General features: G+C 55.0%; 9 protein-coding genes across 9 annotated transcripts; 4 read left to right on the forward strand and 5 right to left on the reverse strand.

Annotated features, from left to right (window-relative positions):
* Nucleotides 1–200: 200 nt before the first annotated feature.
* Nucleotides 201–1,089, forward strand: GUITHDRAFT_104910 (hypothetical protein; the record flags this gene model as incomplete). Its single annotated transcript, XM_005836303.1, has 7 exons — nucleotides 201–396; nucleotides 460–561; nucleotides 605–671; nucleotides 722–761; nucleotides 816–875; nucleotides 922–993; nucleotides 1,042–1,089. The coding sequence occupies 7 exons, from the start codon at nucleotides 201–203 to the stop codon at nucleotides 1,087–1,089; spliced, it is 585 nt and encodes a 194-aa protein (XP_005836360.1).
* A 5-nt stretch (nucleotides 1,090–1,094) lies between these two features.
* Nucleotides 1,095–1,859, reverse strand: GUITHDRAFT_151532 (hypothetical protein). Its single transcript, XM_005836304.1, has 2 exons — nucleotides 1,479–1,859; nucleotides 1,095–1,431 (listed from the first exon to the last, which is right to left on the reverse strand). Exons 1-2 carry the CDS (start codon nucleotides 1,746–1,748, stop codon nucleotides 1,123–1,125), a joined length of 579 nt encoding a protein of 192 aa, XP_005836361.1. The 5' UTR covers nucleotides 1,749–1,859; the 3' UTR covers nucleotides 1,095–1,122.
* Nucleotides 1,860–2,296: 437 nt separating this feature from the next.
* On the reverse strand, nucleotides 2,297–2,929 carry GUITHDRAFT_67940 (hypothetical protein; the record flags this gene model as incomplete). The annotated part of the gene is made up of 1 exon (XM_005836305.1): nucleotides 2,297–2,929. A coding segment is annotated over one exon (633 nt), but the record flags the coding sequence as incomplete, so codon positions are not given.
* A 1,178-nt stretch (nucleotides 2,930–4,107) lies between these two features.
* GUITHDRAFT_104912 (hypothetical protein) lies at nucleotides 4,108–5,255 on the forward strand (the record flags this gene model as incomplete). The annotated part of the gene is made up of 6 exons (XM_005836306.1): nucleotides 4,108–4,572; nucleotides 4,616–4,692; nucleotides 4,753–4,914; nucleotides 4,958–5,003; nucleotides 5,052–5,095; nucleotides 5,171–5,255. 6 exons carry the CDS (start codon nucleotides 4,108–4,110, stop codon nucleotides 5,253–5,255), a joined length of 879 nt encoding a protein of 292 aa, XP_005836363.1.
* A 26-nt stretch (nucleotides 5,256–5,281) lies between these two features.
* Nucleotides 5,282–7,302, reverse strand: GUITHDRAFT_162165 (hypothetical protein; the record flags this gene model as incomplete). Its single annotated transcript, XM_005836307.1, has 8 exons — nucleotides 7,241–7,302; nucleotides 6,659–6,868; nucleotides 6,370–6,608; nucleotides 6,297–6,314; nucleotides 6,145–6,226; nucleotides 6,022–6,081; nucleotides 5,909–5,973; nucleotides 5,282–5,846 (listed from the first exon to the last, which is right to left on the reverse strand). The coding sequence occupies exons 3-8, from the start codon at nucleotides 6,432–6,434 to the stop codon at nucleotides 5,282–5,284; spliced, it is 855 nt and encodes a 284-aa protein (XP_005836364.1). The 5' UTR covers nucleotides 6,435–6,608; nucleotides 6,659–6,868; nucleotides 7,241–7,302.
* A 3,203-nt stretch (nucleotides 7,303–10,505) lies between these two features.
* On the forward strand, nucleotides 10,506–11,433 carry GUITHDRAFT_151534 (hypothetical protein; the record flags this gene model as incomplete). Its single annotated transcript, XM_005836308.1, has 8 exons — nucleotides 10,506–10,526; nucleotides 10,574–10,693; nucleotides 10,742–10,843; nucleotides 10,889–10,952; nucleotides 11,002–11,039; nucleotides 11,101–11,215; nucleotides 11,264–11,328; nucleotides 11,376–11,433. Coding segments are annotated over exons 2-8 (553 nt in total), but the record flags the coding sequence as incomplete, so codon positions are not given.
* Nucleotides 11,434–11,731: 298 nt separating this feature from the next.
* GUITHDRAFT_151535 (hypothetical protein) lies at nucleotides 11,732–13,030 on the reverse strand. Its single transcript, XM_005836309.1, has 9 exons — nucleotides 12,996–13,030; nucleotides 12,746–12,843; nucleotides 12,616–12,667; nucleotides 12,512–12,571; nucleotides 12,301–12,381; nucleotides 12,185–12,260; nucleotides 12,034–12,101; nucleotides 11,953–11,992; nucleotides 11,732–11,909 (listed from the first exon to the last, which is right to left on the reverse strand). Exons 1-9 carry the CDS (start codon nucleotides 12,996–12,998, stop codon nucleotides 11,860–11,862), a joined length of 528 nt encoding a protein of 175 aa, XP_005836366.1. The 5' UTR covers nucleotides 12,999–13,030; the 3' UTR covers nucleotides 11,732–11,859.
* GUITHDRAFT_93370 (hypothetical protein) lies at nucleotides 13,011–14,291 on the reverse strand. Its single transcript, XM_005836310.1, has 7 exons — nucleotides 14,248–14,291; nucleotides 14,157–14,201; nucleotides 13,809–13,980; nucleotides 13,497–13,760; nucleotides 13,243–13,409; nucleotides 13,092–13,194; nucleotides 13,011–13,047 (listed from the first exon to the last, which is right to left on the reverse strand). The coding sequence occupies exons 1-7, from the start codon at nucleotides 14,266–14,268 to the stop codon at nucleotides 13,016–13,018; spliced, it is 804 nt and encodes a 267-aa protein (XP_005836367.1). The 5' UTR covers nucleotides 14,269–14,291; the 3' UTR covers nucleotides 13,011–13,015.
* Nucleotides 14,292–15,037: 746 nt separating this feature from the next.
* Nucleotides 15,038–16,877, forward strand: GUITHDRAFT_104917 (hypothetical protein; the record flags this gene model as incomplete). The annotated part of the gene is made up of 4 exons (XM_005836311.1): nucleotides 15,038–15,780; nucleotides 15,880–16,450; nucleotides 16,492–16,671; nucleotides 16,836–16,877. The coding sequence occupies 4 exons, from the start codon at nucleotides 15,038–15,040 to the stop codon at nucleotides 16,875–16,877; spliced, it is 1,536 nt and encodes a 511-aa protein (XP_005836368.1).
* Nucleotides 16,878–17,506: the final 629 nt, after the last annotated feature.

A 17,506-nucleotide genomic window follows, 5' to 3' on the forward strand; every position in this document is an offset into this window, starting at 1 on the left:
AGGGTTGGGGGGGGGGGGGGGGGGTATATGGGGACAGGAGCAAGGGGGAGCAGTAAAGGGAAACCAGATGAGAGAAGAAGAGAAAGGAGTAGAGTGTGAGGGTGTGGAGGGGGTGAGGTTGAAAAGTCCTGTGCTAATTATGATGCAGGGGGAGGAGAGACATGAGCAATCAAGAGGAGATGAATGGAATCACTACTCCCATGCATTTTCGCGTCAACACTAAGGGAATATCTGCTGAAGCCCAACAGGCTGTAGTCGACAGCATCCGAGTGGTGCCAAACTTTCCGAAGCCAGGTCTCTTCTTTAAGGATCTCTCGCTCCTCCTCGGCAACCCGGCGGCCTTTGGTAGCACCATTGATGCTCTCGTGCATAAGTATGCAGGACGCGGCATCACAGGTGCGCTTCTTCACTCTCCCCCCCCATCATCTTTCCCTCACATTCTCTCGTTGATCGTCGCAGCTGTGGTCGGCATCGAGTGTAGAGGCTTCTGCTTCGCCGCGCCTGTCGCCATCGCCCTCAAAGTTCCTTTCGTACCTTTTCGAAAACCAGGAAAGCTCCCATGTGAGTCTGCGCCTCCTGTCGCCCGAAGGCTCACGGGGAGCAGGTAAAAGCATAGGAATCGACTTCAAGCAGTCAGCAGGGAAGCACTCGGCCTACTTCGGCAAGGACAGGTCCTCCCGCCCGCCCGTTGGTGACACAGTGCTGAACCTCAAACGCATAGGTTGGAGATGCATGAAGATGGACTGACGGCAGGCTCCAAGGTGTTGAGCTGGGGGAGAGCTGAGAGTGCAGGTGGTAAGGCGAACTTGTCACAGGTCCTGGTCATCGACGACCTACTGGGAACAGGGTCGACCATGTTCGGAGCTTGTGAGCTGGTGGGTTGAGCCCCGCAATGTGGAGCGACTTTGACGTTGAGATCAGGTCGAGAAGGTCGGGGCAACCGTCGTCGAGTGCGCGTGCATAGTGGAAGTGAAGGAGCTCGCTGGTCGGGAGGTGATGCTTTGCTCTCGCTTGTCGTGTGCCATATTGACAGGCTTGTAGCGTGTGAAACGGGATATTTTCATCTTGATTGAAGACGCTGAAGATTAAACTTTCAATCCTCTTTGAGATTTATTGATAAGCTTACATGTTGGAACGAGACGAAGACGATGGGACCCCAGCGTGGACCTTCCAACTCAACAAGTCGTCGATGCTCACAGTTTTTCGTGCCTCTGTCCCATCTTTTAGCTGCCTCGCGCTACTTCCTTTCTCCTTGAGACGATTACCGTCAATCAGAAAGTTCAAGGTACGTGCAAGCATCGACACAGGAGATATTCGCTCGACCGTCAGCTTGAATCGAGTATTGCGCAGCCCCCAAGCCTCGCGGAGGAAGCGACCAGCGCTGTCCTCGTCAACTAGGATGTCGTTGATGCCGACTAGTCGATCCCCCACCTGCCCGTCGCATGTCAGTCCTAGACCAGATCGTTCAGTTGGATCACCTGCAGGCCGATGCGCTCCGACGGCGAGCCAGCGATTATCTTGATGATTCGACCTCCCTCTAGGAGCAGCCCAAACGTTCCCTGCCGGTCTGCTGGCTTCCCACGCGACCTTGCTGGGTCCTCATCGCTAGGAGCTCGTTGCTGGCTATCAGTGGCCTGAACCTTGACCGTTGCCACGAGATTCTCGCGATTCTCCCCTTCCTCCTCTTGGGGTCTGCCTTGCTGCTGCCGCCAGATTCTTTGAGTGATCGAATCCTCCACTCCTCGCATCGTATCTTTTGAAACGTACTCGAGACTAGTTTCTTTTGCTGGCGCGACTTCAGCTCGGTCGCGCGTTTCCCTCCTGCGCTCGGAGCTTGTTGGTCTTCTGGTCGCTGCTCTCTCCCAGCCCCTGCCATGTTTGTCATACCGCGTGTCAACATCCCCCGGCGCATCCTCTTGCTCACTCTATCACCCCTGCCCTGCTGCTGTGTGCGCGGTTCTCGTCTCGACCAGAGGAGATGTGAGAGCCATCGGAAGCGTCGCCGTGCTCTCCCTCCGACTCCGAGTCTAATGGCCGTCAGATGAGCGAGCGCATCGCGTGACTCACCGCTGACAAGCGAAGAGCCGTCCACCTCAACGCTCCCTTCACTCAGAGCTCGTCCGCTCCCCTGCCGCAGCCTCATGCATACTCCGCTCAACACCTTCACCTGCTCTTCCAGGCTCTGGCGAAGTTTTCGCTCGCGCGCGAGCTCCTGCTTCAGTTCTAGCACGCTCATGGCATGATCCTTCGCGTCGTCCGCGGGGTCTTCTACCTCCCACGATCGGATGGTCTCGAACATGTCAGCAAAGGTAGGGCGGGAGGAAGGTTCGTAGCTGAAGCAAGCGAGCAACATCCTGTGGATGGCGGGAGGGAGGCCCGAGGGGAGAGGGGGAATCGCTCCCTCAAGCACGCAGGATATGATCTTCGCCATCTTGACGTCCTGCCACGGCCGGTCGCCTGAGATCATCTCGATCAACGTGCAGGCGAAGCTCCATGAATCCGCCTTGGACGAGATGCCGCAGAACCTCTCGGGGTCGAAGGCTTCGGGGCTCATGTAGTTGAAAGTTCCTTGCACGTTTGAAGGCATGTGCAGGGAGTTCTCTTGCAGGATCTTGGATATGCCGAAGTCAGCGACCACGCAGTGATCGAGGTCATCCAAGAGAATGTTAGCAGGCTTCAAGTCCTGCAACACGATGTTCTGCTCGTGAAGCTCTGCCACCGCCTTGCAGATCTCAGCAGCGTACTTCTTCACGAGCTTTGCTCCAAGACTTCTCCGCGGTTGCTGTTGGATCAGGTCCTGAAGGCTCTGACGGTACAGTCGCATTACGATGCAAAGTTTCCCGTCCTTGATCGTCGTGCCGTAGACCTTGCAGACGTTGTGGCACCTCATGGCGGCGAGAAACAGCACCTCCGTCTCACGCCGGAACATGTCCATCTCCTGCTCCATCCACACGCTCGGGTATCTCTTGACCGCCACCTTCCTCCGCCCCGACCCTTCCAGCAGCTCCCCCAGCCAGATCTCCCCGAGGCCTGAGTCTTCGGTCTTGAGCTTATCGAGGAGGAGGACGCGAGATGGGTCGATCTCCAGGGGGCCACGAGGACGGTCTCCTATCTGCATCTGAGGGCAGGGAATCAGCTCCACCTAGTCAGCAGGCACATCCTCTCATCTTCGCCTTGGTGAATCCAACAGAAACCTCCTCCTCCCGGCCCCACGTCCCCTTTCGGTCATAGTGTCCTTTCTCTCGCTCCTCTCGTCTCCTCTCTCTCCCTCTGCTGTGGTTTCTTATCTTCCCTTGCACTTAAGAGCTATTCGATTCTATGTCTTGCCCTGCTGCATAGTGTCACCTCATCTCGTTCTTTGCCCTCCTTCACTTCACTGGTTCTTCTCATTTATGTCCAGGGATATGATGATTTGTATGGTGTCTAAGCTTCACTTAGCTAGTCTCTACTCTCAGTTTTCTTCTCTTCTCTTCTCTTTCTCTTCTCTTCTGCTCTCCTCTCTACTCTACTCTCAGTTCTCCTGTCCTCTCTACTCTACTCTACTCTTGCACTTTCTCTTCGCTTCTCTTTCTCTTTCTCTTTCTCTTCTCTTCTCTTCTCTTCTCTTCTCTTCTCTTCTCTTCTCTCGCTTTGCTTGTTCGTCAGAAAGGATTGAACTCTTCCGTTTTCCTTGTTTTGTTCTTTTCTGTAGACATTCAGGATGGCAACAGGGGTGGGTGCCGATGATTGTAGGGTATGGAAGAGGAGGGGTACTTGAACACAGAGGATAGGATCCTACAATTATTGGTTGATTCGAAAGATCAATGAGCTAGAGACCAGGAGGTGGGTACAAGGGAGTGAGGGTAGGGTCTCAACCTGGATGGGTGGGGTGGAGGCTGCTATTGGACCAAGTGGGGGTGGGAGCTTGATATGCCCGTAGGGCCGCATGGAGACGGCGATGGCGACATGCATCGCGACAGGCAGGCAGACCGGAGGCGTCAGCGATGAAGCGAACATGGCTGCCATACCCGCCTGTGGAATCAGAGGGAATGCGAAGGAGAAACAGCAGCAGAATCTCTGCATGCCGAAGCAAGATGGAGGTCTGGTCAAGCTTGTGAGCGATGCGCCATGAGCGTTGAGGAGATCAGCCATGCCATGGAGGACAAGGAGGAGCAGATGGACCTCCAGGACGGCACTCGATGGCCGTCAGTGAACGATGTAGGCGGTAAAAATGAACCCGAAGGAGAAGTCGATGGTGGACAGAGCAAGAAGCGATCATTGCAGCGATCAGAAAGTTCAAGACGAGAATCAACAAAGAGTTTGCAGAGAGATAGGTTGAAAAGAAATGCGCAGCTGTTCAACAACAAGACAGCGATGCTTTGCTATGCTCAGGACTGTCAGCCCAAGACAATTACTGCGAATGCTCGAGTGGAGAGAAAGCGCTTCAAGTTTCTGCCGAGGCTGACAGAGTTTCTTAGGGGAAGAAGTGACGAGGAGAGGGTAGAAGCGATGGAAACAGAAGGCTTGGAGCACGAGGAGATGGCTTTCTCTTCCAGCAGTCCCTTTCGAACTCCCATGCTTGGGCCTCTCAAGGTGATGCAAGACTGACCCCTCGCCCTTCCTCACCCTTGCGCAGAAAGTCTTGGACAAGCAGAAAGAAATCCGAGAGCGATATCGCAGCCCCACCCACATCAAGCGAAGTGACAGCGACGGGTGGGCTGTTGAAGAAAAGCAGCAAGCCATTCTACCTGCTCAGCAACTGAGCGGGAGCAGGGGAAAGAAGGCAGCTAGCGGCAATACGGCTCTAAGTCAGCAGCTGAAAGACAAGAGATCGAGCTCGTCTCAGCCTGGCGGTCGATCTAGCAGGTTGTGGGATTTGCTGCATGCGGACCTTGAGAAGAAGAAGTACGAGACAGAGCAGCAAGAGGCGCTGATGTACCTGTTCAAGTATGTCTTTCACTACTTACTCTGCTCTCAGATCTCTGGCAGCATCACAGGACAACATGGGCGACGCCTACACTCTGGTTCGTCAACAAGTTGTATGTGAGCTTTTCGAGTGAGACTCTTGGCAGTTGCCTCTGAAGAAACGATCAAGCTCGTTGGCTTGGGCTTGTGGGTTGCAATGTCGCGGAGGATTTTGAGACTTGGGAGATGGGGGAGGGGCAAAAGAAGCTGATAATCCGTGTTGTAGCTTATCTTACTTGCTTGGTAAAGAGACCAGAGACCCGGTTTACATCAGCTTCAATGTTACAATTCCAGAGATCGACATGCTCTAACTCAAAGCCCATCTCGCACTTCTTCGCTAGTTTTCCGAGTTGTCGGAAGGCAACATCCATGGCATCCTCGCCACATATCTACCCTCTGCTACAGCAGGTGAGCTCTCCTTGCGCTCTTCCTCGTTCTCTTGTCCTTTGTCCTGAATCTCAAGGCTTTCAACTATCGTTGGCACTTCATCTTCCAGAACAAAGTCATCCAAGTCGATCAGGTCGAATCGCTTCTGCATCAGCTCCTTTAAGCGCTTGGCCCGTTTGAAGAGCTTTGCTTGCGCCCCTCTCAACCCTCCGCTCCTTTCGTCCCTCGGCTGCAAGGTAAAGTGATCGTCTACAAGCTGTAGCAGGCACGAGAGTGAAGGCCCAAGGAAGTTGGACTTTGCGATCTCGTCACGAAAGAAATCAGCCGGAACATGCTCGAGTTGCCGCCGAAGGGTGAGAACGAATTCAGACATGAGCTCAGGCTTGTCTGCGAGCATCTTTCCGCAAGAGCACAGCAGAGCCACACAGTTCTTCCAGAAGTCTAGAGCTTCCAACGAAGCGAGGAGCAGGAAGAGCAGAAAAGCGATTTGAAGCTCGGCGAGCAGTTCTCTCCAACTAGACAGAAGTGAGCAGGAGGAGAGCAGGAGGAGAGCAGGAGGAGAGCAGGAGGAGAGCACCTGTCACTCAGATGCGCAAGGACATGCTGCAGACGTATGCTCCCGTCCATGTTGAACTCGCTTATCTGCCACCACCATGAGCTCACCGCAGCCACTCCTCCACGTCTCCTCACATCCGCTGCTGTCATGCCTGGAAGGCGCCGCGAGGAGGACATCTCCACGAACTTCGGGGCCTGAGCGGGAGTCATGCGAGTGCCGTGGCGTCAAGCAGGATGCGGGTCTGGTCGCAGCCTCACCACAGGAGCATGCTCGACAGGTTGATCCTTGCGAGAAGCGCCTCCCGCCATGATGACTCGTGGAGCTATGCCGCATCGATCTCTTCAACAAGTATCTCCAATCAGCTCAGTGAAAATCTCTTGAAGCAGCTTCGGAAAGAGGAAGGGCTTACAGCGTGTCAAGAGTTATCCTGCGACATAAAAGTCACAAGAATGCCATTTTCTCCTCAGGCGTCTGTATAGTACATGTTGGAAAGCTTCAGCCATGCTTGGTAGTCTCCATCAGGAAATCTGACAGAGCTGTTAGTCATGGATAGTGCCTTTCTAGAGGACAGACTTCCCCAGCTCGGAATCAAACTGATACTCCTTAACCTTCAAGCACAGTCTTTCAGTACCGAAGGCATATATGCAGTTGTCAATCACACAGCGATCGCCAATCTCTCAGCCTGTTCGCGGTCATCGATGAGTCGAAGGTCCTCCAGTTTCTTTCAATCGTATTACTAGACCTCATCTCATGCAGACGCTTTCTCATTACCGCATCCCAAGTCCATGTTTCAATGCTCGACTTGCAGAAATGAAGGAAAGTGGCATGCTGTTTGACTATCACTCTCCTTCACATCCGACGGGATCACCTTGTCATGTCCTGCATCCCAGCACACCAGATGAAGACCAGGAGGAATCATTTTGATCCCTTTGAACTTCTCGCCGCAGACAAGACCAGCCATGTCGCAAGTCATCTCCGCCCCTGCCCACCCCACAAGACCGCCATGTGAGCACAGACCAACTCGAGGAAGCATCACCCCCAAGTCAAAGCATGCGGGGATAGTAGCGCATGCGGGGATAGTAGCGCATGCGGGGATAGTAGCGCATGCGGGGATAGTAGCGCATGCGGGGATAGTAGCGCATGCGGGGATAGTAGCACATGCGGGGATAGTAGCGCATGCGGGGATAGTAGCGCATGCGGGGATAGTAGCGCATGCGGGGATAGTAGCGCATGCGGGGATAGTAGCGCATGCGGGGATAGTAGCGCATGCGGGGATAGTAGCGCATGCGGGGATAGTAGCGCATGCGGGGATAGTAGCGCATGCGGGGATAGTAGCGCATGGTTGGCCTCTACCTCGCGGCATCTCCAGGCACAGTAGTGTCCCTCCAGCATGGAGCTGTCGCAGAGCCTCCTCCATGCCTGAATCTTTACTCAACAGCCTCTCCGATCGAGATCACAAGTCCGCCTCGGACTTTGAAAGAAGGCAGCGAATGAGGGGGATGAGGGGAGAGGACGGCAGAGGCGACGGCAGGGAAACGAGAGACGGGAAGAGGAGGAAGAAGATGGTGATGGACGAGCGAGGAGAGTTCAAGAAGGACAGGACAGGACAGGACAGGACAGGACAGGACAGGACAGGACAGGACAGGACAGGACAGGACAGGACAGGACAGGACAGGACAGGACAGGACAGGACAGGACAGGACAGGACAGGACAGGACAGGACAGGACAAGACAAGACAGGACAGGGACTGTAGAAGAGAAATGAGAAAAGAATTGTGGGAAATGAAGGATGATGTGGTATGATGGCGGCAGAGGTGGTTAGCAAAATGCTTTGCGATGCGAGAGTGTAAGAAGGATCACGATGATTAGAGTGTGTAATGTTGCACTGGCAGAGCTGAAGGCTAACAAGGAAGGATAGGAGGAGGAGTGATCAGACCGTTGATATTAGTTTAGAAAGAAGGAGTAGCAGTCTGTCTAGCGTTACTTCCTAAGCCGCACGGAAGGGTGAGGTGGTTGATATAGAGAATGACCCCTCGAGAATAGAATGGTGGCAGTAGTACTGCTGGAGAATAGAATGGTGGCAGTAGTGCTGCTGGAGAATAGAATGGTGGCAGTAGTAGTACTGCTGGAGCATAGAATGGTGGCAGTAGTAGTACTGCTGGAGCATAGAATGGTGGCAGTAGTAGTACTGCTGGAGCATAGAATGGTGGCAGTAGTGCTGCTGGAGAATAGAATGGTGGCAGTAGTAGTACTGCTGGAGCATAGAATGGTGGCAGTAGTACTGCTGGAGCATAGAATGGTGGCAGTAGTAGTACTGCTGGAGCATAGAATGGTGGCAGTAGTAGTACTGCTGGAGCATAGAATGGTGGCAGTAGTAGTACTGCTGGAGCATAGAATGGTGGCTGTAGCTCTGCTGGAGCATAGAATGGTGGCAGTAGTAGTACTGCTGGAGCATAGAATGGTGGCAGTAGTACTGCTGGAGCATAGAATGGTGGCAGTAGTAGTACTGCTGGAGCATAGAATGGTGGCAGTAGTAGTACTGCTGGAGCATAGAATGGTGGCAGTAGTAGTACTGCTGGAGCATAGAATGGTGGCAGTAGTGCTGCTGGAGAATAGAATGGTGGCAGTAGTAGTACTGCTGGAGCATAGAATGGTGGCAGTAGTAGTACTGCTGGAGCATAGAATGGTGGCTGTAGTAGTACTGCTGGAGCATAGAATGGTGGCAGTAGTAGTTCTGCTGGCAGACCCTCCTAATGGACTTGAGTCCTTGTAGACCAAGAGGCTCAGATGCCATCAGAAAGTTGTTTGGAAGCGGCTCAGTGCGACCTGATACACCCAACTAGCATTTCGAAGTTCGAGCAAGTTTGCAAACACAGATTTAGTGGATGGAACATTCTGATGAGGGTCATCAAGCGATAGCCAGTGGATTCCACGTGAGAGATTATGTCAGCTAGCTTCATTTGTGAAGAATGCCCCAAGCGGCATTTCCCGTGATGTGATCTATTTCTGCATTCCACAATTCATAGATACAAACATCATGTTGAGCGCTGCCGCTTATTCGTAACGATGTTCGATTGTTGGAAATAGTAAGGGAAAGGCGATAAGCAGCCAACGAATCAAGCATTGAGATAAATTCTGAGAGTTTGCATCTTTGCTCTCGAATCAATCGGAAGAGCCTTACAAGAAACAAGCTGTCTGGGACTGTATATTGAGAAAATCATGAATGAGGTGCGATAATAATTCTCATGGGACAGACGGATCTGCACATGTTGTTTGATCCTTGTAGCATCCAATGTTGTGTGCAGCTCATGGTTGTTCGATGAGGCTTGGTGAAAGTCTGATGTGGTACAGGAGTGTGATAGGTTGTTAGGATAGCAGGCGATGAGTTGCATTCAGCATTCGTGCAAGGATGTCAGTTTCTCCGTCTGATGCTACACCTATGAGCATCAAAGTTTCGTTGTCCTGTGTTGTATGTTGTCTATGATCAAGTAGAAAGGAAGTGTAAGGGTTGTTCGGAAATTTAGATGTAGTAGGACGAGTGGTTTGAGAGCAGGGTTGTGCTGAAAAGGAATCAATCTGATGTGCCATGCGATGTTTACTTGAGCAGCAGTCCAGCTACTGCTTGTCAACCAGGTTCTCCATTTGAAGATTTGTGCAGGGAAGAGGACGAGGAAGGAGAGGGAAGGCCCCGATCCCAAATGCAGGAGGTGATTTGTTTAAGATCCTTCTCGTTGTTGAAACGGGCCGAGTCTTGTGATTGCAAACTTGCTGTCACCAGAGGCATGTCTGACTTGTGGCTGTTGTATCATCCTCTCCCCCTCTGTACTCGTGTTGGTCTCAACTCTCGTTCAGGCAACAGGCAACCGTTCCGCCCTGGCATGTCACGAGGAGCTCTCCCTCTTCAGCCTCCTCGCAGCCCCTTCAACATGCCGAACCCCATGGGAAGAGGCTTGCTCCCCTTCCCTCGCGTCTCCCCAGGAGCATCTGCCCCCTTCAACAATCTCAGGGGCTCAGGTCCACTTCATCGCGAAGCTGCGGGAGGGCTGAGACTTGTCAGGCTCCACCGCGTCAGCTCCGCTCGGAAGCAGGGCGCCGACGTTCACAGGCAACAAACCTGCTGCTCCAGGCATGACCTCAAGCATGCCGTTCAACCCGCCGACACCTTCTGGGCGACCGATGGGCTCCATGCCCGGAGGTCCACGAGAGGCTGCGCGTTGAAGTTGTCAAGTCTGCCTGCAGGCTCTGCGTACGGCAAGGGGCTGCTGATGCCCCCGGCGAGCATGTTTGCCCTCGAGAAGATCCGACAGATTGAAGCCGAGAAGGAGGAGGAGATCAAGCGCCAGGTGCCTCGTGCCTGCAGTCCATGCTGCCGTGACTGATCTGCTGCTCTAGGAAGCTGAGATCCGGCGGTTGAGAGAACAATGTGAGGCAGAGAAACGTGAAGTAGAAAGGCTTCGTGAAGAAGAGCGACGAAGAAAGCGCGAAGAGGTTCTGATTGTGCAGTGCCTGCCGACGAGGATGATGGGGCTTGACTTAGGAGCTGAAGGTAGAGGAGAGGAGAAAGCGAGAAAGGGAAGAAGCCATGAGAATGCAGCGAGAACGAGACAGGTTGGAGAGGGAGAAAGAGAGAGAAAGAGAGGTATCCTCTACGTTTTTATGGGTCATTGTCTGTTAACCTTTATTTAGATTGAGTTCATGAGGAAACAGGCCATTCGAAACATCGAGATGATTCAAGATCGTCGTCAAGTTGTCAACCATGCAGGTCAAGGTCTCCCTGCTCACATGGATCACAAGAACATCCATGGGGTCTGTCGGCTGCTCTCATCCGACTTGTGGCTGAGAGTGAGGCAGCAGCATGCCATGGGGCACTCGGTCGTCATACCCAACCAGCAGAGCTACGGCGAGCAATTCAACGCGCTGGGTCAGCAAGGCTTGACTCCTCCTGCGCAACAACAGGTCGCTCTTCCTCGTCCTCCCGCCTTCACCTCACGCGGTTGTCAGCCCTACATGACCAGCCAGCCTGATCCCTACAACCCCTACGCATACGTCTACAGCCAGCACGAGGGTCTGCGAGAGGCTTCGTGCCACCACAAGCAGTGACTTGAAGGTTTCAGCGCCGGCAGCCCAGCAGCCAGTCCAGTCCTACGCTCAGGTGCCTCCGCCCTCCTTGATCGCTTCCTGGCTTGTGCTGATTTCTTCACCTCCTCTCGCAGCAAACGAACTATTATCAGCAAGCAAACGCTTACCAAGGTACCCAAGCCTACGCTGCGCCACAGGATTCTGCATACAATGCCGCATACAACGCGGCCCCCTACCAGACGCAACCTGGTGTTCCCCTTATCTTCTCCTTGCGCGCTCTTGTGACTCTCTTGCAAGGGTACGAAGGGCAGCAGTCGAACCCGTATGTGTATGACCCCCAGCAGCCTCAGATGTATAACGTGGTGAGCTGCTTGCTCGAGCATGCCGGCAGCTCTGACGGGGCTCGTAGAACACCAACCACGCGCCATACGCGCCTGCTCCCCTGCCTCACACGGCCTACGCCCAGGTGAAGGAGCGAGGGACGTGACCTGTCGCTTAGTCCCCGCAGCCTTCCCCGGCCACCGCCATGTACAGCGCCGGGATAGCCGGAGGGCCTCAGGTAGCGAGTGAGTGGCCGCGGGGGTGGGAGTGACGTTGTGCTGCAGGTGTACAACCAGGTAAGCTAGACGCGGAGGAGACGAGGGAGAGGAGAGGGAGGAGGGGTGGGGTAGGGAGGAGGGGAACAGGGGGGTCAGAGTGTTCAGCTGCTGGCTGATTGTCGACGTAGGGAAGTCAAGGGGCTGGTCGAGGCGACGCGAGTAAGTTGCTGATGCTGCGAGACGGCGAGATGACGCCAAGGGTCGCAGGAACTTTCAAGTACACCAACGTGAGATGAACAAGTGGCGAAGGAGGAGGGGGGAGGGAGGAGGAGTCAATGGACAAGGCAAGATAGTTCATGACTGCAGAAGCTTGTTGATCTCCTCCATCACTTTCTCTCTCCTCCCTGCGCACACCCATCACCCGCCGCCTGCACGCATAAATCTCACCCATCGCTCCTTCCTTGCTCTCGAGCCGAAGATCCAGCGACTGGCAGGCAGTGAGAGTGAGGAGGCGAAGCATCGCAGCACCTTCACGAGCTCTTGAGCAGCAGAGTTGCAGTAGATGAGCTTGGAGATCGCGAGGAGAAGTCGAAACTCTGCGAGAGGTGAGGGAGAGGAAGGGAGAGGAGAGGAAGGAGGGGAGAGAAGGGAGAGGAAGCGGAAGCTCGCAGTCGTTCACCTGTCTCTTCGTCCAGCTCATTGCTCAATGTGTGCGCCATACCTGAGAGGAGCTGAACCATCTCGATGGACTCAACCTGTACGAGGGTGAGAGGAGGAGAGGAGGGGACCTCCGACCTTAGGAAGGTGCAGGGCAATGTTGTAGAGGAGAGCAGCTGCCGACATCCTGAGCGCCATGTCCTCGCGCCCCACCAGCTCCTGCAGCTCCATCATCCTCGTCCTCTCACCCACCCACCAACTCAACCTTCCCCGTTACTCTCCTCTCCTCCTCACTGATCCCCTTCCCCTCCCCTCCTTCCCTCCCTTACTCCCCCTCCCGCCTCCTCACCAGCCCGCAGTCGATGGCCTCTCCGAGCATCGCCGTCTGCATGAACATCTTTGCGCCATGCTGCTTGTAGGGTCACAAGCCCAGCACAAGCCCAACACGCGAACCGAATATGAGAAAACGTTGGTAGCCACAAAGATGCCACGTAGCTGAACGATCCTGAGTTCCCGTCATCCTCCCCCCCTCCCCTCCTCCTCCCCTCCTCCTCCTCCTCCCCTCCTCTCCTCCTCTTCTCACTTGGGCACGTCCTTGTGTGCTGCAAGGCATCTCTTGATGATAATCGACGTCGGGCTTGTGCTCGAGTTTGCGTAGTGACTGTTGACGGTCGAATAAAGCTACAGGCGTGTCAGACACGAGGAGAGCGGAAGAGGAGAGGGAGGAGAGGAGAGGGAGGGGAAGGTCGCGGTAGTGGTTGAGAGGGATCAGCGAGGGAGGAGAGGGAGGAGGAGGAGGAGTGGGAGAGGAGGAGTGGGAGGGACGCACTAACCATAAGGAGGCGAAAGATTTCTAGCACGGGGCCCCAGGAGTGCACAGGCCATTCTGAAGAGTCTAAGAGGCAGAGCAGAGGAGGAGGCGAGCTCACCAGCAAGGATCTTTGCTAGAAACCTGTAACATTCTCTCGGCAGAGGTTCCCCGCAGTCCACAGGGAGCTTCAAGTATTCCTCCAGCGCATCCATCGCTCTCGACTGCATCACGGACTAGCTCACTTGTCGTCTCCTCCCTCGTCTCCTCACCTCCTCTGATGTCGCCTCTGTGCCGGCATCTCGATGACGAGCCTCGTGGAGGGATCGCAGCTTTGACATGTTCATCTGCCCGTTGTCCCCCTTGTCGTGCAGGAGGAAGGGCTTGTCGTAGCTAGAGATGAAGGGAAGCTCCAGCGACGCGTGCGGATGTGCTGTCACTGCAAGACGTCAGGCCCCAAAGCGCCCTCCTCCTCCTCCTCCTCCTCCTCCTCCTCCTCCTCCTCCTCCTCCTCCTCCTCCCTCACCCGTCGGCTCCGTGAAGACAGGCATCGACGTCCCAGCGTTCTGCCGCGCGTAGTCCTGCACTCGGTCGAGCATTTGACGGATCATGCCCCCCAGCGGGGTCTGCATGACGTCGTCCGGCAGGCCCGTGATGTAGTCCGGGATGCTCTTGCCGGTGAGGAACTTGGCTGCCTCCTGGGAAAAGTGGTTGCAGTTGTTGCGGAGGAGGTCGTAGGTGTCCATGCTGAAGCGCGGGGAGATATCGTTGAGGAACTCGATGAAGACGTCTGAGCGAGGTCAGCGCTGCAGCTCAGGTTGAAGTCGCTCCTTCTCACCTTCGGGTATCCTGGTCTCTCCTAGATCGATCCTGTCGACGGGATGCCCGTAGGGGGTCCGGCCCGGCATCCCTACCTGGATGCCTCCTCCGAAGAAGAATTCCTTGCCGTAGCTCACAACCCCCGTGTGCCAGATGCCGTCGATCTGCTTCCCTAGAAACGCCTGCGACATCTGTACCAAGCTCAGTCCCCTCCCTCGCAGACAACCTTGTGCATATCCTGCTAACACCTCGCCTCTTCCTCCCTCTGCTCTGCTCTGCTCTGCTCTGCTCTGCTCTGCTCTGCTCTGCTCTGCTCTGCTCTGCTCTGCTCTGCTCTGCTCTGCTCTGCTCGCCTCATTCTCTTTACCTGTCGAGCCAGCCCATTCGACAAGTCGTAGACATGCAGCACAACCTGCAGGTGAGGATGAGAAGCGCCAGCAGCGCTCAGCGTCTCTCACCGAAGACGCAGGAGAGGACATGTTCACCCGTCAGCAGCCTGACCGTCAAGTCACAACCCTAAAGCTCGGGGAGAGATAGCAAGAGGGTGGCTGCTTCTTTCAAGAGGAACCTACGACCTCGCTACTTCCATGAAGCGAGCAAGTCTCATTATCGCCACCATCCCCAAAACTCCTCTCTTCGTCCTTTCATTCCACCATCATCATATCACCATCATCATCGTCATCGTCAGTACCACCATCGTCATCGCCAGTACCATCATCATAGTCATCATAGTCGTAGTCGTCATAGTCGTCGTCATAGTCGTTATCGTCAGTCCTACAATAACCACCACCACTATCATAATCCCCATCATCATCATACTAGTGTCCAGCAGTATTTCTGTTTTGCTTCTGTTTGCCTTCACTCAACATTTCTTCCAATCGATCTCCTCGAAATTTCGCTCCCCTGCTGCTGCTTTTGCCTTCAGTCTCCCAGCCAACTCTCACTCTCGTTCTCCTCCTGCTCCTCCTGCTCCTCCTGCTCCTCCTGCTCCTCCTGCTCCTCCTGCTCCGCCTGCTCCTGCACCATCATCTGTGCTTCCTTGCTATCGTCATTGTCCTGATTTCTGAAATTTGAGTCTTTTACGGTTTTTTTGGTAGGACAGGGGCCATGCGGGAATGGGAGCGTGGACGGTCGGGGGAAGGGACGGGGCGTGGGGAGGGGGAAGGAGGAGGAGGAGGACGAGAAGGAGTGCCGATGGATGAGACTCATGAGATGCTGGTAGGAGAAGGAGAAGGGTCTCAGCAAGACATGTTGGAGATGGTCGGAGAGAGCCAGCAGTCACGAACGAAGGATGCGGTTTCGGACGAAGACTTGTCGACATGCTGCAAGGTGCTGGAGCATCTGGCAGGCCGCATGGACGAGTACAGGTCTCCCCGCTACAAGCCTCTGAGGAAGCTGCTGGTCCCTTTCCTGGAGGAGGAGGGCAAGAGGAGGTTCGGGGGGATGGGGAAGGAGATGCATGCAGCAAGGAAGCAAGCGATCAAAGTAGCGCACATACAGCAGGAGCGAGCGAGAGCCAACGACCGCAAGTTTATCGAGAACACGCGCTTGCGAGCAGCCCGTCGAGCCCGTCTTGATGCTCTGAAAGCGTCGAACCCTGACTGCGCTCACCTCCTCATCCCCGACGGACACGCCGAGGACGAGGGGAGCGTGAAGTTGATCGGAGCTGCGGAGGTGATGGGAGAGGGTAAGGAGGTGCCGCAATGTCCGAAGGAAAAGGAAGGAGAGGAGGAGAAGGAAGGAGAAGAGAAGCGACTGCTGCATCATGCTCGCTCGTGCTACATCTGTAAGGTCCGCTTCCACGAGCTTCACTTCTTCTACGATCAGCTGTGTCCTCATTGCGCGGAGCTCAACTACCGGAAGCGCCTGCAGACAGCAGACCTGACGGGGAAGGTGGCGGTGCTGACAGGCGCGAGGGTGAAGATCGGATACCGAGTTGCTCTCAAGCTCCTGCGTGCTGGCGCGACTTTGATAGCCACAACGAGATTCCCGTGAGCAGCGAGAGAAGGAAAGGAGGGAGGACGAGGAGCAGAGGAGAGGAGAGGAGGGAGGAGGAGAGGGGGAAGAGGGAGGGCTGACAAGTGGAACAGGTTAGATGCAGCTGAGAGGTTTTCGCAAGAGAAGGACTATCAAGACTTCAGGACGAGGTTGCATGTGGTTGGTCTTGACCTCCGAGATGTCGTTGCCGTCGAGCTCTTCGTCGATCTTCTCAAGCGCGAGTTTGCGAGCATTGACATCATCATCCACAACGCTTGTCAGACTGTGAGGCGACCCGCCTCCTACTACTCGCCCCAGGTCGACAAGGAGGAGAGGATCGCCAAGGAGAAGCGCGCAGGTCTCGCTCAGCTTCTCCAGCTGAAGTCCAGCTTCGAATCGTCTCTACGCTCGCATCTCACCATGCTGAAGCAGTCAAGCCTCATCGGCGAGCAGACCCTCCTCCAAGACGCGCACGGACCTTGTACCTCCTTCTCTTCCTCCTCTCCTCCTCCCAGCAGCTCCACGGAGTTGAAGATCTCCTCCTCCTCCTCCACCTCCACCTCCTCCGACGTCTTCTCTGTCTCGCAGTCCTCGCGGCTCTCCTTGGCTCCTCTGCTCCCCGACGACTCTCATGAGCACGACGCCCTGCTTCCTCCCGGAGCTCTGGACGTCAACGGGCAGCAGGTGAGGGTGGGTCATGGGGGCAGGGCTGACGTCGGGGGCAGCTGGACTTGAGGAGGGCCAACAGCTGGGTTATGAAGCTGGAGGAGGTGAAGACGCCCGAGGCCGTTGAGGTTTTCTTCGTCAACGCCATCGCGCCCTTCACGCTCAACTCGAAACTCATCCCCCTCATGCGGGGGGAGCAGCCTCGTTTCATCGTCAACGTCAGCGCCATGGAGGGAAAGGTGAGGGAGAAGAGGCGAGGCGAGAGGGGAGGGGAAGGGAGAGGAGAGGAGGGGAGAAGAGGGGAGGGGAGGAGAGGAGGGGAGAAGAGGGGTGGAGGGCGGACAGCCCGGCGGTTTGCAGAGAACAATGACAGGTTGCTCGTAGTTTCTTCACATCATGTCAGACATACACAAGAAGCAACAAGGACATGGACCTTCTCTTCTGATCTGCACAATCTCCGTTCATCCCATCTCCACCAGCGAGGGAGAACAAGTCCTCAAGCTTCAGATCTTGTCGACTTCCAAACAACCCGACCACTTCAAAATTCCTTGTCTGGTACGAATGTCAGATAATATCTGCCGTCGTAGAATACATCATCGTCCTCGTTGTCGTCGTAATCGTCATCATCATCATCATCATCATGATCTTCTTCTTCTTCTTCTTCTGCATCGTTGTCGTCGTCACCAACATCATGGTCATCACCTCTTGTCCTCCGCTCGCCCCTCCCTTGTTTCCCTTTCTCTCCTTTGCTCTCCTGTCCTTTCCTCTCCTGTCTTGTCCTCTCCTGTCCTGTCCTGTCCTGTTCCGTCCTGTCCGGTCCTGTCCTGTTCCGTCCTGTCCGGTCCTGTCCTGTCCTGTCCGGTCCTTTCCTCACCTCACCTCACCTCACCTCACCTCACCTCACCTCACCTCACCTCACCACCCCCTCTCTTCTACCCCCTGCCCCTCCCCTCCTTGGTCAACTCGAGCTTCTTGGATGGTGCCTCCCATGACGTCCTGCAAGGTGAAGCTCCCAGCTCCACTCCGCTGGGAAACTATTCAGAGCCTGAATAGTGTCTGAATTCAGAGCAAATT

Source organism: Guillardia theta (assembly GCF_000315625.1).
Source record: "Guillardia theta CCMP2712 unplaced genomic scaffold GUITHscaffold_18, whole genome shotgun sequence".
In the NCBI taxonomy this organism is placed as follows: domain Eukaryota; class Cryptophyceae; order Pyrenomonadales; family Geminigeraceae; genus Guillardia; species Guillardia theta.

Excerpts from the sequence above, each read along its gene's own strand:
- GUITHDRAFT_93370 (XM_005836310.1), bottom strand. The coding sequence starts at position 14,268 with ATGTCCTCTCCTGCGTCTTCG. Across the intron at positions 14,202-14,247 it reads TGTCCTCTCCTGCGTCTTCG|GTTGTGCTGCATGTCTACGA; the intron begins GTGAGAGACGCT and ends CCTCACCTGCAG. Across the intron at positions 13,195-13,242 it reads CAGAGGCGACATCAGAGGAG|TCGAGAGCGATGGATGCGCT; the intron begins GTGAGGAGACGA and ends TCCGTGATGCAG.
- GUITHDRAFT_151532 (XM_005836304.1), bottom strand. The coding sequence starts at position 1,748 with ATGCGAGGAGTGGAGGATTCGATCACTCAAAGAATCTGGCGGCAGCAG. Across the intron at positions 1,432-1,478 it reads CGGAGCGCATCGGCCTGCAG|GTGGGGGATCGACTAGTCGG; the intron begins GTGATCCAACTG and ends TGCGACGGGCAG.
- GUITHDRAFT_151535 (XM_005836309.1), bottom strand. Across the intron at positions 12,572-12,615 it reads CCAACGTTTTCTCATATTCG|CATGGCGCAAAGATGTTCAT; the intron begins GTTCGCGTGTTG and ends CCCTACAAGCAG. Across the intron at positions 11,910-11,952 it reads GAGCAAGGAAGGAGCGATGG|GGAGGAGAGAGAAAGTGATG; the intron begins GTGAGATTTATG and ends GGGTGTGCGCAG.